The sequence below is a fragment of the Arthroderma uncinatum genome, assembly GCF_011692745.1.
Source record: "Arthroderma uncinatum strain CBS 119779 chromosome Unknown scaffold1, whole genome shotgun sequence".
Lineage (NCBI taxonomy): Eukaryota > Fungi > Ascomycota > Eurotiomycetes > Onygenales > Arthrodermataceae > Arthroderma > Arthroderma uncinatum.
The window spans coordinates 1,142,566-1,159,920 of NW_022983863.1; the positions used below are offsets into that span (position 1 = coordinate 1,142,566).

The following is a 17,355-nucleotide window of genomic DNA, read 5'->3' on the forward strand; positions in this document are numbered from 1 at the left end:
TCGGTTCCCTCACTCTCACTGCCATGGACCAAGTCATCAGCTTATTGACCTCCTCTCCGGCTGTGCCCCTAAAGAAATCCGCGGACAGAGGGTTAGGAGCCAGCTTCGACGTCCTCGAGAGCCCTCACAACCCGTCCTCGGATAAGCTAGACGACTCTCTCTTTGAATATGGCGACTTCATCGACAGCTCAGTAACGAAGAGACGGAAATTAAGCCCTCCTGTGGGCCGGACGCTTCCTACTGCGAACTACGCTACACCCCACAAGTCTCCTGGCTTCATACTCTCAGATATAACAGACTTTGACAGCGCAGGCAACACACCTAGCATAATTCCAAGCAAGTCAAGGGTCACAAACAACAGCTCAAAATATGATACCTGGGACTTTTTCCTTGATGACCCTATCATCTGCTCCTCCTCTGGGCCTAAAAGCCAGGCTCGAGAATCATCTACTAGGGCGAAGCAGTCAGTAACAATCGTTATCGACGATGATGACGATGACGATGATGACATCCTAGGTATACCGCCAGTGACTGATGTTGATGGGGATGACGACGACGATATCTGTGAATTTCGAGCTCCACCGACTTCAAGAGCATTTATCTCAGAGAAGACGGCTCGGCTTCTAGAGCAGCTGAAAAGTCAGAATGCCCCAAAGACGAAACCCAGAAAGAAGAAGCAGCATAATATCGATGTTTTGTCAGATGATGATGTGTTGCCTTCTGTACGGCCATCGCGGGCACGACGACCTGCAATCAGTCAGACAGCTGGTAAAACTGCCGAGAAAGCTGCCAAAGCACTCGAACGAGAAGCGGCGAAGGCGAGACGGGAAAGGGAAAAACAGACACAAAAAGAAGAAAAACAAAGGCAGAAAGAGGAGAGAGAGAAACAAAGACGAATTGCCGCCGACATTGCGGAGGTGAATAAGTCGAAGGTGGATAAGACAGTATCTGTCGGGGAGATGATTGTTGACATGTCTTCGACATTTCAGGATTCTAGCATTGGCACTCAAACTGAAGAACATATGCGGCAACTGGGTGTACCGATGCACTTTACGCCTACTGAGATCCCTAATACAGTGTCATGGCGACGAAAAGTTACTGCACGATATAACGAGGCAGGGCACTGGGAACCATGTCCATTGACGATTAAAGCGGAGGAGCATGTTCTATGTTGCATGACGGCAGACCAGTTTGTGGAAATGGCTATCGCGCCTCCAAGCGGTAATTCAGTGAAATCCCATTTCCAGAAGCTGACCGGTGAATATCCAGGCCGTAAACCGGTGTATCTCATCGAAGGTCTCTCTATCTGGACTAGGAAGAATAAGACTTCCCGGAACAGGTCATACCAAGCCGCTGTCCTTCAGCAAATCGACAACAACCAATCTAATCCCGTTGAACCTCCGGTATCTCAACCCAAGCGAAAGAGAGCAACTAAGAAACCAAATGCCCCACCTCCGGTGGACGAGGATCTAATTGAAGATGCCCTGCTTCAGCTTCAGGTGCAACACTCGTGTCTAGTTCACCACACCGCCGCTCCTAGCGAAAGCGCAGAATGGATCAAAGTGTTCACTGAGCATATATCGACAATTCCCTATCGCCGAGAGCTTATGAAAAGTCACGATGCCTCGTTTTGCATGGACATCGGACAGGTAAAATCAGGGGATGATGCGGGCGATGCCTATATACGAATGTTACAGGAGGTGAGCCGCATCACAGCACCAATAGCCTATGGTGTTGCTACGCAATATCCCTCCGTCGGTCGACTTGTCAAAGCATTAGATAGTGGAGGCCATCTCCTTCTTGAAGACGTCAAGGTATGTTTAATCTAACCTCCCCTTCCAGATAGCAGCTATCCTAACAAGTGGACTGCCGCAGAAATGTGCAAATAAAAATGGCGCCTTGACGGATGCACGAATCGGTCCTGCAATTAGTCGACGTTTATATCATATCTTTACAAGCTTGGACCCGACATCTGCCGATGTTTGATTACATTTTTACCACTAGTCATAGGTTTGCTTGTTTTTGGGAGGCAGCTTTATTTCTCGAGTTATTTAGACTCACTTATACCCCTATTGGCGTGGTTTGGCAGTGAATAGAATTTTGGTCCTGGTTATCTCTACTTTCCCCTCAGCATCAACAATTCAAATCAGGAATCCTAAATGTGGTTTTTACTAAGACATTGGGTTTATTTTTGACACTACAGTAGACGATGTGACTGCATTAAGTCAATTGCTAGAGATAGAAACTATTGTGAAAAGCTATATCATCCTAATGTGCTATTTGTTACAACCGAACATGTGGTACAACCGAAAACCATTTCCGCTGCGCCATATACCCCCATCAAGTGAGCCCGGATATGCAGAAAACCGGTAGCCGAAAATCCTAAAAATGACATGCAGATGCATAATTTGAGTATAAAATATCAAAATATCAAACCGAAATGCCTCTTCTCTTCCACCCCCTCCATGCGACCATCCACATCGCTACGGCAAGCCAAACTCCGAGCACACTCCCCACAGCCCAGTATCCATAACACTTCCAGCCGAAACACTGCCCATCGGGGCCGACACCTGCATCATACTCAGCAGAGTATATGGCGCCTGAGACACCAGCGCCAGGTGCCTGAACCATTGAGACAATAGCCCAGTTGGTTCCAAAGTTCTCCACTCCCCAGACCACGGAGATTATAATGGGTACAAGGGAGAAGCAAGCACCGTATCCAAACCCGACCAGTGATGTGGTTAAGTGTAGGAGGGGCGGGAAGGAAAGTGGGACGGGCGAAGAGAGGAGTAAATAGCCCAGTGATACGAGAAGGGCGCAGGGAATGAGGAAGAGAAGACGTGAGAAGGAGACATGTTTGGTAGTTCCCTGAGTCGGGCGAGGGGCGAAGTAGTCAGACAATGATCCTGTAATCAGGCGTGCAAGAGTGGATGTCAGTGCTACTAGAGCTACATGAGTAGACGGCACGCCTGCTGGCGGAGGGGTGTTTGGTAGAGATGATGGAGGTGTTAGGGTGTTTGTAAGAGTGCCGACCTATGAACGGTATTAGTATGTGGGATGTTTTTTTTTGGAGTCGGGGTAAGAAAGGTAGCTTACATTGTTCATGTAGGCCTCTCCGGGTCCGGATATCAGGATGAATCCGATGGAGAGAAGCCACATGGTTTTATCGTTGAGGAAGAGCTTCGTCTCCTGGTTGAGTAGCCATGTCTTCTTCTCCTCGTCGTCCTGGAGCAGGTCAACTTCGCCGGATACATCGTCCTGGCCGGCTCGGAACGTTCCATAGTGGCTGTCACGTTCGGACAACAGTCCGCTTCTCTCCAGTTCTTCGGCTCCGGCTTCGATCAACTTGTCCTCGTCGACAACATTCAGCGCAAAGGTACCGATGATTCCAACCGAAAACGTCATAATGGCCAAGAAGACGAAGAACTTGAACACGTCCACGTCTCCGCGTATCAGATCTACGCCCGTCCCATCCTTGTATGCCGTGCCGTCAGCACCTTGATATACGAAGAACTTGACCAGCAAGCTATGCCAGATACCACTTAACCCAAACGCGGCTATCGGGACTGCAAGCATAATGCCCTTGTGTTTGCTAGCTGCATAGTTCTTTGCACTCGTTGTCACGGCGGAGAAGTACATACATCCCGTTGCCGAGCCGATGACCGCATACGCCAGAACCATGACGCCAAACGGCCAGCCATAGTGGGCATCCGGTCCGACATCCGTCGAGTCTGGCGGTGGGCCGGACTTGTATGTGAATGCTGCTAGCACGTAGCCAAACCCGAAGAGCACGGCCGAGATGAAGGAGACGATGGACGGTCTCATTCTGTCGCAGAGGTATCCGAACATAGGTGCGGTCAGGTACATGACCATCTCGGCCGTGACAGCGATGACATTGACGCGGAACTGGGTGTAGTGAAGACGGGTAAGGAGAAGAGGCCCGTAGAGCGAGAAGGCCGTTATTCCTCCTGCTGAGAGTCTGTATTGATGCTGTTAGTCGGATATGCAAGTGGTGGTAGTAGCAGTATGGACTTACGTGCTGAGCACACCCGAAGCGAAGGCGATGAGCCTGGTAGCATCCTTCTTGGTGAAGCTACCTCTCTCCTCCGGCTCATCATCTAGTATGCTATCATCGTCGCTGGCTGAGTCGTCTTCATGGTCGTGGTATAACGGCTGTCTGTCGCCGGCCTGGAGGTGCTGACTCGACATCCTGGACGCTTGAACTTCGACTTGTTCGATATCCGGTCACTCGTTCGCAGACAGAAATAAAGAGGCTCGTGGTGATATGTCATTCCATGTCGGAAGGGCGAAACTGGGACGTGGCCCTGGGGGTGTTTGGGCTGGGTATGACGGTGATGGTCATGCTGATGGTTGACGCGGAGATGGTTGAGATCGTGATGCTGGATGACGATGGCTAAGCTGAGCTTACGGCTTTAATAACTAGCTTCAAGCCACCAACCAGGGGTAACTTCGGCTCGTCTAACCTCTGTTTCTTCTGTCAAACGCTTTGTGGGAAGCACGTCGGCCGTCACAGCTCACAGGGCTTGGACAGTTTACCATGAAAGAGATAGGGTTGTGATACAGTCACGCCTCTCCGGCTATAGATATATCATTCTATCTGAGAAGGAGACCTGGAGCTCTATCATGTTCTTACGGATAAATACTCTAGTGATTATATCAATAGTCCACTATGAAATTCTAGATAAAGCTCCCATAGACAGGATGGCAGAGCTGGTATAACCAATTAGTAGGACCATTCCTGTTTATCCCGGCTTCGACCTTCGACATTGACAAGCTAATGTAAACACCATAATGACTCCTATGGGGTAGTATATAGACAGATGCTCGTTCTTCGTCGTTCTAACATGTGAATAATAAGAGCCACAGCCAGAGTGTCAAGGGAAGCAGTGGCTATTTGAGTGCAGCTGTGTACCGTCGACGAAGAAGTGCGACTTGACGCTGCATGCCGAGGTATCGACTCTATCGTTAGTAATATACGAGAACATCTTCGCTGTACCTTCGATGAGTACTGCAATCAAGCCTCGCACTTGTCTGGCATCTGGTCGACGAGGTTAAGCAAATAGTGGCCCTCTGACTGGTCAAGTTTGCGATATCTAATGAATCGACACTTTCCCTGTATCAACGGCAGCGGAGATATGTAGGTATAAATATAGCCTGGCAAGAGTAAGTGCTAGCGAGGGGTTGCGCAAAGGCAGCTTGACGGCGTTTGTGCAGCCTAGATGATATAAATAGTTAAGCATGCATCCCTGATAAACGAATATACGTCAATGTATATATAGAAATAGCTGTATAAGTATAACCCTGAATGGGCAAGGAGCGAGCAGCGGCGGATATACTCTGTATCGACGTATCCCTATACATAGTAACAGTTAGCCGCGTACTAGTGACCCAACCTGAAGAATGACTGCCCAAGAAGTACGGTGTATGCAAGTGGCAGCCGTCGATAGGCGTACGGGATGCACTTATATCGCTCATGGCGAGTCGAGCAATGATGTCAGAGGGCAGAACCCCCGGTCCCTCACGCCGTTGTCAGTATGCAAGTCGATGCTAGGCTCTTCCCTGCCAGACGGCCGGAGTCACCCCGACCGCAAGCACTGTCCCATCCATCCGGCAGACCTCGAAAATGTCCGAGCAGGGAGCCAACCTGCCTTTCCTTTCTGGGCTCTGCAGCTCGCTGGATTCGGGTGAGGGATTATGATACTCCATGGAAGGACGTCCTCCGTACACCGTACACCGTACGTACACTTCAAGGAGACGGGACGGGAGAGCGGTAGAAGGGAGGGAAGTGGGCCAGCCGTTGGCGAGTCCGTACGGTAGAGATATAGGAGCAGAGTATGGAGTATGGAGATGGAGACGGGATGTACGATGAAGATAGCGAGATCGTGCATGCTGCTGCTCCTGCGTATCTGGCTGGTCTCCTCGCGCTTTATCTCTGTCCATGTAAACAAGTTATTCCTCTGCTTGTTACGTTCGAGCCGTGGCGGTGGACAAGGGCCTGGCCAGGCACGTTCTGGGATGATTGGCGCGATGCTGGGGGATGCTGGGCCATGTAGTGGTACCTCGGCCATGGGCGTACGAGGTAGGGCGAAGGAGGTACCAATCCATCGCGACACATCGCTAGCCATCGACCCAGGATCGCCGTACTCGAAACACGTTGCGCAGAGCTGGGAACTTATGCCCTTCTTCCCTTCTTCCCTTCTTCCCTTCTTCCCTTCTTCCCTTCTTCCCTTTTGGCCTCCTTCGTACTTCGTCTTTCCCTCCTTTTCCTCCTCTCAGAGGCAGCGCCAGGCCAACGTGACGTCCCTCCTGCTTCTCTCTTCTTTGCGCCCTCCCTGACCTTCACCTCACCGTTTGTTCCAGCTCTTCCTTGTCCGCTCGTCTCGTCTTTCTCCCTTCTGATTCCAATCGTTGCTGCGTGTGGCGGTGTCTCGTCCTGCTGGCTGGGCAGAGTACTTATACTCTGCCCGTTCTCGCCGTCCGCCCGCCGCGTCTCCCTCTCCCTCCCTTCTTCTTCTTCTTCTATCCTCCCTTTTCTTATTTCTTTTCTTCTTCTTCCTTTTCTTTGCTTCTTCGCTCTAGACGATGGCCGTGCTAGAAGTGCTCGTCGGCCCTTGATGCTTCTTCTTCCTCTTCCTCTTCCTCTTCTTCATCGTCGTCTTCCACCGTCAAACTTCTTGCGGTCAAACTAGCTGCTTAGTCATCATATCCGTCACGTGGCTGTCTTTTTCTTCTTCCTTGGAATTCAAAAACAACCGCCTTTTTTTTTGGACCAAGGAGATCTCGAGATATCAAACCCCCGGACATCACCACCAAGCAGCAACCACCAACACCAACACGACAGAAAGGAAAAAGCAAAGAGAACCCAGCATTCCCTCACTGCCGGCTCTAGTTGTCGGCCCGCAAGCCATCTGCCCTCGTATCCCGCTCCATCTCCAAACCTGACACACAAAACTCTCTCCCTCTCAACTCACTCTATCACTGCGTCTGCTCTCCTCACGCTCACACCTTTTGCTGTCCCGCACGGGATTGCCATTGACGACGAAAATACACCTATATAGAATACACCAGTCGCCAATGTCCTCCCCATGTCAGCCTCCGCTTTTGCTTCCGTTCACCGCGCTTCAGAGTCTGACCCAGCAGCGTCAACTTCTGGAGAGCCACCCATAGACTCGAGACTGTCGCCCTTCTCCGCGCCCTCAAAGTCCGTCCCCCCTTCTCCGCCGCAGACTCCTCTGATAAAGCCGTCAGTCGTGCCTCCGCTGCCGGAGAATCACCAGCACCCGACCCTCAAGCGGACAAACACCTGTCCTGCTCCAGCGGCATCCTCCAGGCAGTACAGATCACAGTCTCCTCAGCTGACCGAGCGGGACTCCATCTTTGCTACTCACTATCTCCCATCAGACGAACCAGATCACGACCAGGCTGACCAAGCTGACCCCGAGAAGCAGCAGCAGCAGCAGCAGCAGGGCAAAGATCAGGAGAGAGACGACTTCCGTGCCCGTCAGCTTGCTAGATATGTTAGCTCGCTCTCGTCGTCTATCGATTCGGCACGATGGCAGCCAGCTCCAACACCAGAACCAACAGCAGATGACCGCATGACCTACCAGTTCCCATTGCCTACTCGCTCCCGAACAGTTACCGACTTTTCCACCTACTCTCACCACCCTCACCATAACAACACTAGCGATATCAACAACAAGTCCGGCATCCCGCTCACATTCGACCGTCTCTCCCCACGGCCGTCACCGATATTCCGACCCCAACCCGGTCCAAACACCAAGGGCCGAGACCGAGACCACACGAAGGACCAGGACCAGGGCCAGGATCAGGACTCCTCCTCTGGTACCGACGCCACAATGGCTCTTCTCGCACCCCGCGATCTCACCTCTCACCACGACATGATGCGTGGGCGTGCCTCTAGAGTCGAAAAGTCCATCGAGGCAAGCCTAGCAAACGTCGATCCTAGTGCTAATGTCCGATCCCGCAAGTCCAGCCACTACCTTGGCCTGTTCAAGGAGAACACTGGATCGCCGGAACGGAGGAAGAGTATTGCACCGGACCTCGCGTCGCTGGACGAGCTATCCGGCTTACGACAGGACGAATCAGTTGAAGTACCGGCTGCTGTCCCACAGGAGCTGCTCGATGAGATACGCAGTCGCAAAGGAACCGCCAATGGGACTCTCCCGGGACTGCCCAGGACTATTCCATCTCGTGACACACGCATGCTCTACCCCGGTCACGCGCTCGAAGGGTTCTCGCCAGACTCGGACTTTGCTCCTCGGCCAGGTCTTGCCGAATCGGTGTTTGAAGACGACGACGAGGAAAAGGAAAGGATCTCGTCGGCTTTATATTTCCCACATCAGCGAGCTGTCGATGCAGATAAGGACAAGCTTCAGCCGGAGCAGCCGCTACCTTCGCCCGCCAACCTAAAATCGTCCAGCGAGACCAACCTGGTTGATATCTCTCTCTTCTCCAAGAGTGAGAAAAGCATCTTCACTGGAGACCTGCGAAAGACCATCCCCGAACCCATTGAACCCTCTGTCCCGCCGAGTGCCACCGTCGTCGTTGAACCAGCGACCGACATCTCTGAGTCCGACTATATCTCTGCCTCTGAAAGTTATGCATCAGCCACTCACGACGAGCCGGACGACGACGACGATGATCTATCCTCCGGCGATGAGGCCACAACCCCGCGTGGTACTCCACGACCCTTCAAGCACACTCACTCCCACCACATACGCCCGCCCACCGCGCCCCTGGGAGCCGTAGAGTTGAAGCCATATCGCCATCAAGTCGGAGGGCACACTACCGTCTTCCGTTTCTCTCGACGTGCAGTATGCAAGCAGTTGAACAACCGTGAGAACCAGTTCTATGAGCGTATCGAGAAGAGACACCCACAGATGCTGGCATTCTTAGCAAGATATATCGGCGTGCTTAACGTGACGTTTTCAAAGGGTCCGAAGAAGTCGAGCAAGAAAGATGTCAAAGACACTACAGTCACGGAACCGCCAGCGAAGACCACGGCGGTTGATGCCCAAACTACCACACCTGCCCCGCCGAAACGCACTGATTCTGGGAAATCGAATGGCCAACGCATCTTCAGCCAATCCCAGGTTACCGGAGTAATACCGAAGGTCATCCTAGAGAATAACCGCCACATAATTCCATTTGACCTCTTCATGACACCGCACTCGACGAAGAGTGCCAGTGCGAGTAGACAGGTCTCTCCCTCGCACTCACAGTGCGGCTCACTCGATGAAGTCTCAGCAAACCTCACCTGTTCCTCCAAGTCGACACCTGAACTAGGCGGCGAGGCCGATAAGTCGACGGCTATGACGTGGGGTGCGACCACTGTCAACACAAAGCTCCAAGAACAAGTCCTACGTGAAGTATTTACACCTCCAACTATACACTCACACCACCGTCGTCATCGGGCTACGGGAAATATACCCAAACTTCGTTCTGGCACTTCGCTCCGCAAGGACTACAAGCCCCATCTCCAACATAGGCTATGCCGTGAGCTCTCTGCTCCCATTGTAGACAAACCCTCGCTTTCTTCGTCAGCTACCGCCGTCATACCACAGGAGGCGTCACGCACTCCTGGCTACCGTCGACGACGGAGACACTCTGGCTCTGGACTGGAAAGGAAGCGCAGCATGAGCACAGGGCCGGGCGATCTCATGTTCTACGAGGACGAAGGATATGGAGGCGACAAGGAGGATGAGATATTCAAGATGGAGGACGACGTGCGACCACCACTCAGGTCTAATGGTAGCGGAAGCGAGAAGATGACCCTTCCCGTCTCCCTGGGCACGTCTACCGGCGAGCCCGTACGCCTGCCCACCAACCCCAAGGAAGCCCAAACAACCACCACCAACGAAGACCGCGTCCAGTTCTTCCTTCTCCTCGAGGACCTCACTGCTGGCATGAACAAGCCGTGTGTCCTTGACCTCAAGATGGGAACCCGTCAATATGGTATCGACGCCGACGAGAAGAAGAAAAAATCTCAACGTCGCAAGTGCCAAAGCACAACGTCGCAGCAACTTGGTGTCCGGCTATGTGGCATGCAGGTCTGGAATGTCTCGAAGCGCGAATACCTCTTTGAAGACAAATATTTCGGCCGTGATTTGTCCTCTGGCCGCGAATTCCAGGACGCCCTCACTCGCTTCCTCTACGATGGGTCAAGCTACACCTCGGTCGTCGGTAAAATCCCCATCATCCTCGATAAACTCTCCCAGCTCGAAAGTATGATCGTTCGTCTCCCTGGGTACCGCTTCTATGCCTCCTCTCTTCTCATCCTCTACGACGGCGACGGTTCTTCCCAATCCCCCAAGACCATGCAACCGCGCACCATTTTCGAAACACATTCAGATTCCTCCCTTCCCAACCCATCAAACCTGACCCTTAAAATTGTCGACTTTGCAAACTGTGTTACCGGTGAAGATGGAATCCCTGCTTCATCCCGCTGTCCACCTCATAACCCCTCGGATATTGATAGAGGGTACCTCCGTGGCCTACGAACGTTACGTATGTATTTCCAACGCATCCTACGCGAAGTCAGTGCTAGTGTTGGCGAAGGATACGTCGAGCGTGGGGAAGGAGAGGCTCTCTCGGCCGCACCATCTAGCATTGTTGGCGCCGGCAGTAAAAGAGGAGAAGCGTGGGGATGGGATGAAGCCTTGGGCGAGCTAGAGGAGGGGGAAATCAGTGTATAACGATATACACGACATGACACGGCATTATATTTTTACTGCACTGCAAGATACCCTCTCCACTCTGCTTTCTTGCCTGTTTTTGCTTGTTTTCTCGTTTTATTTCCTACATCTATCTGTCCATCGATCTATCTACTTGTCGGTATGGGGGCGGCACGGAACAGGCGCCGGCGCAATGGGGGAGCGGGGAATTGACAACGACCCAACCAAAGACGGATACGGCGTTATTTGTTTACTTCTTTTCTCGCTTCCTTTCTATGTTTTATTCCTTGCTTATTCTTGTGTGTGTCAAGCACTTGTGTTTTTATCTAGCCTTTTTTTTTATTATCGTTTCTTTTCATCCTGTTTCGTTATTTCCTTGTCGTTAATCACCGGGAACATGGATGGAGACCACCATTGGCAACCAATGGCAGTGATAGGCGAATGGTCATGGTAAAATGAAAACGATACACCCACTTGTTCAGTTTGCTTATTTGCTTTTTACCCGACTTTAGTTTTACTCCATGCGGTGTGGTCAGACTTTCTCACACTTTTTACGTCATTCTTCTTCTTTTCTTTTCCCATGCAAATGCTTGTTTTTATTCTCGGTTGTTTCAAGTTTGAGGGCTACTATATCACCTTATCGCTCTACGGATGGGAGGGGGTGGAGTTTGTTTGTCTTTTTTATCCTCGTTCTTAACGTTCCAGATTAAATCACTTTATTTTATTGTTTTTAACTCATGACTTATTGAATTATTTATTATTATAGTATTTCCTACCAGAAGGTCTGAGTCTTACGGAGCCGATGCTTTCCTTCTTTTTCTTTCTTTCCTTTTTCTTGCCTCCAACTATACCATCCATGACTTAACTTTCGAAATATGCCTTGATCGGTTTTCTTCTTTCTGCTGGGTTTCGCTGTTACGAGTCGACGATTTATGATATGGGGATTGGTCGGACAAAAAGGACAAAAAGGACGGTGATAAAAATAGTATGTTTAGACATGTAGTGTGAATATTATAATACTGCATCACTCCATCTCTCTCCCCTCTGCCTTTGCTTTTGCTCTAACTCCGTATATCTCGGGATGATTATTAACGAGACCGAAACCGTAAAAATCGAAGAATCGCTTCAAATTAACTCCACGCCTGCGTATTCCCTAATTTATGCACCCTTATCCATTTGCAACCATCGCGGCTCACCATGTTATCCAAGTCACATTCCCTTGCCAGAGTCAATCAACCAAAAGAATCCAGAGACAATATAGTAAAACAAATGAAGAAATGGAATAGAAACGCCACGCCATGTTACATCCATCACCCGGGCCCAGCGAGTAACCCCTTATTCCCCCCCTTCCCACCCTCCATTCCCCTTCCTTTTTCCTTCCTCCTCAGTACGCCCAACTGTTCCAGTCGATTCCAGACCCAATCCTTTTTCACTCTCACCGCACCCTCGTGAACATGGACATGTGCATCGCCAGGACCAGCATGTCCGCCATCGTCGTCGTTAATTTCATCGTTATCTGCCGAGCTACTCTGCGGCAGACCATCGAGATAAGTCAGCCGTCCTGACGTAGCGTTGTGGATCATCAGTTCTATCACCCGTCGTCGTAGCCGAGTCGATTCGTCAAGGTGGGCTACATACTTCGCATCTGCGAAGGGATCTGCGACGGGAACGGTGTACGGGTCGTCTATTTCTTTCTCGTTGTTTGCACCCTCGTTTTCATCGTCAAGAGCGTCTAGTGGAGGGTAGTCTGTGTAATTGTTAGAGTTGTAAGAGGGGTGCCGAGTGATGTCCTTCCCACCCCCGATAAATGGAAGAGACTTGTCATGGCTGTCTTCTTCAGCCTTGTGTTTGATTAGTTCGCGTTGAACCTTTTTCTCTGCTGGTTCGTGTTGTTGTTTCCCACTTCCCGAAACAGGTGTTGGGTAGAAACCAATCGTTATCGGATTCCCTCGCAAATCAACTCTGGTCAATGAGCCGTGGGCACCTCCGATTTCCCCCAAAGTCTTGCAGAAACGCCGTAGTCGAGTAATCCGATTACCCACTAGAGACAATCTGTTCAGTCTTTTAATCCCCTTTAGGCTGCTGATGTCAGGTAGGGCGTTAAAGTTGAGATTCAAGGTCTTTAGATGGGAAAATGTCTCCCCAAATTGCTCAGGCAAGATTTCCAGTGTGCATGATGCGAGGTCTAGGAGCTGCAGGCTCAGAAGTGGTGTATCCGGGGAGAGTGTGGTAGGAGAGAGGAAGTTCGATGAAAGGAAGAGCTTGCGGATCGAAGATAGTTTGCCCATATTGAGGTTTACGGTCATAGGTTGAACATAATGGGTGTTAGAGCGCTGTGAAGGTATGGTTTGTTCTCGCATGGAGAGCGTATCAAGGAATCTACACTCATCCAGCTTTTCTATCGTGTTGAGGTGGTTGCAATCGGCATATAGAACACGCAGCGAAGGGAAAGACGAAACATCGAGATGGCCAAAACGATTGCTCGACAGTTTGAGCGTTTCTAGACGGCGAAGAGGCCGATGTACGGTGAGTTCCTGCATCCGGTTTCCCCGAAGGTCAATAGACTCTAATCCTTGCAGGGTATCGATATTCTGCACGTTATAGATGTCATTTTTGCTCAGGTCCAATTTACCCAGCCGAATGCTACTCAGGAGTTAGCTATATCCTTTGCTCAGATGGCGTGCCTACTTACAGGTCTGCATGCTTAAAGTCAACCGAAGTCAACTGATTATTTGCGACTTTAAGCGTCAGAAGCCCATCTAGCCCGAAAACCCCTTTGATGCAGGCGAGCTTGTTATCACTGGCATTCAAACTCCGAAGGTGAAATAGACCAGATAATCCGTCGAGGTTGTCCAGTCCATTGCCGGATATATTAAGATACTGAAGGTTAGACAAATGGCTCCATGAGGTCAGACCAGAGAGGCAATTATATGGCGAATCGAGGCTGCGGACGGTTCCTGGAATTCCTTTCAACTGGCTAAGTTTATTTTCTCCAACATCTAACTCTTGAAGTTGTGGGCAGTACTTGTCTAGCTGGTGAAGGGTCAAGAGCCCCTTTCCACGCAAGACCAGTCGTCGCATGTGCTCCCAGTATGCTTCATAGGGTTCAGCGTCTGTAATGTGTTGTACTATGTCTTCGGCAGCTAATGCTAATTTTCCGTGTAGCTGCCGTAAAGCTCGTGGGTTTGCTCTTTTAGCAATATAACTTGCCTCGCCTCTCATCGATTCGTCAACCTGATGCACAGTGAATTCTGACAATGGACTCATGTGAAAACTGTAGTTGCTCGACTCCGGGTTAGGCGGAGCAAGCATGACTGATTGGTCAATATCAGCCTCTGATGGTATGATAGAGATTTCATTATTTTGTTCCTCGTCTGGTTCATCGGTAGATCCTTCCGGGTCTTCCTGTATGCAAGACAACTCTAAGCCGTCCTGTTCGGGCAGTGGAATGTTATGTGGCAGGGTATCCCCCAAAGGACTTTGAACCAGCGGATCCGACATCCATTCATGAGCTTCCTGGGTATGTTCAGAGCACAGTTCATCCTCGCCTTGGTACGCGATTCCCGAAACCAATGGGGAAGAAAAGGTGATCGTAGCAGCCCGTGCCCGGCTGCGTGGTTCATGCAGCGGAGCACTGTAGACTTCTGGTAGCTGATGCTCCGTTTCCTGCTGAACCACATTATGATGCTTGTCGAGATTATGTTGGTGGTTTTGGAATTCTTCTGATCCCCAAGATGTGGCTCTTGTGCCTGGCTTCGGTACACTAACGGTAAATCGCGTGTATTTAGATTGTATAGAGCTCGATTCGGAGAGCGGGTTTTGTGCGCTTTCTCGAGTCTGCGGGCGTGAGTTGGATTCTGTACGAGGTGGGACGATTTCCTCCATTTCTGGGAGTATTGACTCATCTGGGCATGCAGGTGGACTTTGGTGTACATCTTCTATTGACGAGAGGCCGCGGGCGGCAACGAGTTCCTTCAGCTCATCGACGCTAAGGTCGGATATGTCCCTGAACGGGTCATCCTCGCTGGCGGTTTGGGAGCGGTTATGGGTATCCTGGTCTGACTTAGGTCTATTCTTTATCCAACTTTGGGTATTTCGGTCAAATATCATTTTCCCAATATTTTCAGGAATCAAATGGGAAACCTTATCGGACGATATGATCCCCTTTGCACCAGAGCTGCCTGAGGAGCCCTGAGAAAAGCCGGTAGGGAGGCTAGTTGCTGATTTCTGGCTTTTCAGCGACTCTTGCGACTGGGGGAACTGTGCTCCACGCCGCTCTTCAGGGCAGACGCTTTCTCTTATTCGGATGTTCCCAGGGCTACTACCCACAGTATCATCGAAATCTGGATGAGAAGGCTGATTCTCACGCAATCCATTCTGCTGTCTAAATCTAAGAGATCCGACGGAAGTCCCCATACCAAGATCAAATTCGTCCTTCTCTTCGAATTTCTTCAAGTGGCTAATAATTCTCGGGTTTTGCGGAGGCATTTCCCTCTGTTTTCGTAAATCGACGCCATCGCGGCTAGGAGGCCTTGAGAACTGTTCTTCACTAGATTCATCAGTATACAAGGCAGAATCGTCTTCAAAGATCGTCTGGTAAGCCTCGTTCCGCCTAGAGGAACCGCTTATTGGCCCTCCCTGAGCTCGAATGTGATCCATAACTTTCGAGGCCTCATTATAGTATTCCTGGGTCGTTATTGAACCTTTTCTTGGGTGATCTATGTGGAAAGTGAAACCGGTAGCGGGAAATGTCGGGGTATCTTGCCCACCACTCCCCATAAACGTGGAATCGCCATTGATTGTGGAAATATCTTGGAGATGTATGTGGGATCTATGATCGGTGGGGGTAGGCGCCGCCGGCCTTGAATGAGACGCCACGCGCTGTCGACCTCCATCTCTCTCTTCAGTGACAGAAGGATTGGAGAAAAATCCTGTGGAATCAAGTATAGACTCATCCCAAACCTGGTTCTGGCCTGGGAGGATCTGTAGCGTTCTTCTCCTTTTTGAAACTGTGATTTTAGACGATCGTTTCAGGCTCCGTTTAGCCTCTGTTTTGGACATGGGGGACAGCTGTCTCTCACTGGTCTGCTGGGGGTTGCCATTTTCTTTATCCCTAGGAGGATTGGGTACATGAAGCAATCCCTGAGCCTGCTTGTTTTCCAAAACTTGGTTTGCCGCATAATTCGAGCTGGAGTTATTGGTCTTTGAAGATAGCTTGGGCCTTTCTTCTTTGGCTGATACCGGGCGCTCAGCACCGAGAGGACTTGCCTCATCGGTGCTGGAGGCATTAGCTGCTTCGAACTGACTTATACGTCGCAGAAGTTTGTTGCTCGTGTACGTGTCGTGGTTTCCAAACAACTTCAATGGGCTTCCTGATGATGATGGCCGAGCTTTGGTATCTCCCTCATGGATTCCATCACCGTGCTCTTGCGGGGCATGAAGACGGATTGATGGTGGGGTGCAAGGTAAGGGGGACATTGGCGGAGACATAGGATCTTGCTCTAAAGTCGAGTCTTGAGCACGCAAAGGAGGCGACGATGCGCTTAGAACCCGGTTGCGAAATGAATCTTCGTCTGAGTAGCCCCCTCGACGAGTTGTGACGAAGTCGCCGCCTGACATGCCATCCTGTGTACCCATCGATAGGCCTTCGGGTAATGATATAGAAGTTAGATTTCCGGCTTCGATTTCAACATTTCCATCTTGTAAACGACTGTCACTAAATGTAGACATATTTTCTTCCCTTGTCAGGCTTCGATTCATCTGATTGCGCTTGGGCAACGAGAAGGAGTTAGTCTCGTTGTCCCGTGCGGTATTGACGCGACTACTAGAATTCAATTTGGAGTTGAATTCTAGGCTTAACGAGGAAAGGTGCTCGCGTAGCGGATCGACGCCATCTGGTTCCTTTTTGTGTGGAGTATAAGGCATCCCATCACCGCCTATTATGACCTCCGACATGTGTTCCATCCACGATGTATCGTTCCCTCCGTAAAATACACCATCGTGGCTTCTTTGGCTTCTTTGGCTTCTTTGGCTTCTTTGGCTTCTTTGGCTTCTTTGGCTCCTCTGACTTCTTTGACTTCTTTGACTCTTTTGGCTTCCGCTTGCTCTGCTACTCCGGAGAAGACCGCGTGACGATATGCTCCGTTCTCGAGAGCAGGCTGCATCAACGGGCTCTGGAACCGATAAATGGGAGTGGAATTGCGACTCTGAGAGAGTTGGCGGCTTGAATACTGACTCCAGCCCCATTGGGCCGAACAGATCGCTAGGCTCGCCCAATGCGCGTTCCCCTCGAATGATTCTCCTCTTCCACTCGGGCGTGTTATTTGTGACTCCGTCGGTCCGCGACTTGATTTGCATGGTCGCATGGCCATCGTCCATCTTGTTTATCGTAGAGCCCGACTCTGAGGGATTGTTGTGGGGTTCATTGCTGGCGATGGACATGTCGCGATAAGGTCGCGGAGACGGAGTGGGAGAGACGTCCGCATAGCCAGAATTGTCGTCGGGTAGGACGGGTGAGTTGCTAGCAGATACAACCTGTTGTGATTCCCAGTCGTCGTCGAGACCATCCAGCCAGGGTTCCGTCATTCTGTTCGTTCGTTCGCTCGCTCGCTCGCTTGCGTGTCTGTCTCTCTATCCTGCG

At 50.7% G+C, this 17,355-nt stretch overlaps 4 protein-coding genes across 4 annotated transcripts; 2 read left to right on the plus strand and 2 right to left on the minus strand.

Moving 5' to 3' along the window:
• Positions 1–23: 23 nt before the first annotated feature.
• On the plus strand, positions 24–1,829 carry GIQ15_00347 (uncharacterized protein; the record flags this gene model as incomplete). The annotated part of the gene is made up of 1 exon (XM_033547764.1): positions 24–1,829. One exon carries the CDS (start codon positions 24–26, stop codon positions 1,827–1,829), a length of 1,806 nt encoding a protein of 601 aa, XP_033408715.1.
• A 601-nt stretch (positions 1,830–2,430) lies between these two features.
• Positions 2,431–4,209, minus strand: GIQ15_00348 (uncharacterized protein; the record flags this gene model as incomplete). The annotated part of the gene is made up of 3 exons (XM_033547765.1): positions 2,431–3,033; positions 3,097–3,979; positions 4,037–4,209. 3 exons carry the CDS (start codon positions 4,207–4,209, stop codon positions 2,431–2,433), a joined length of 1,659 nt encoding a protein of 552 aa, XP_033408716.1.
• Positions 4,210–7,106: 2,897 nt separating this feature from the next.
• On the plus strand, positions 7,107–10,736 carry GIQ15_00349 (inositol hexaphosphate kinase 2; the record flags this gene model as incomplete). Its single annotated transcript, XM_033547766.1, has 1 exon — positions 7,107–10,736. The coding sequence occupies one exon, from the start codon at positions 7,107–7,109 to the stop codon at positions 10,734–10,736; it is 3,630 nt and encodes a 1,209-aa protein (XP_033408717.1).
• A 1,289-nt stretch (positions 10,737–12,025) lies between these two features.
• GIQ15_00350 (conserved leucine-rich repeat protein) lies at positions 12,026–17,300 on the minus strand (the record flags this gene model as incomplete). Its single annotated transcript, XM_033547767.1, has 4 exons — positions 12,026–13,358; positions 13,408–16,539; positions 16,710–16,888; positions 16,947–17,300. 4 exons carry the CDS (start codon positions 17,298–17,300, stop codon positions 12,026–12,028), a joined length of 4,998 nt encoding a protein of 1,665 aa, XP_033408718.1.
• Between the last annotated feature and the right edge of the window lie 55 nt (positions 17,301–17,355).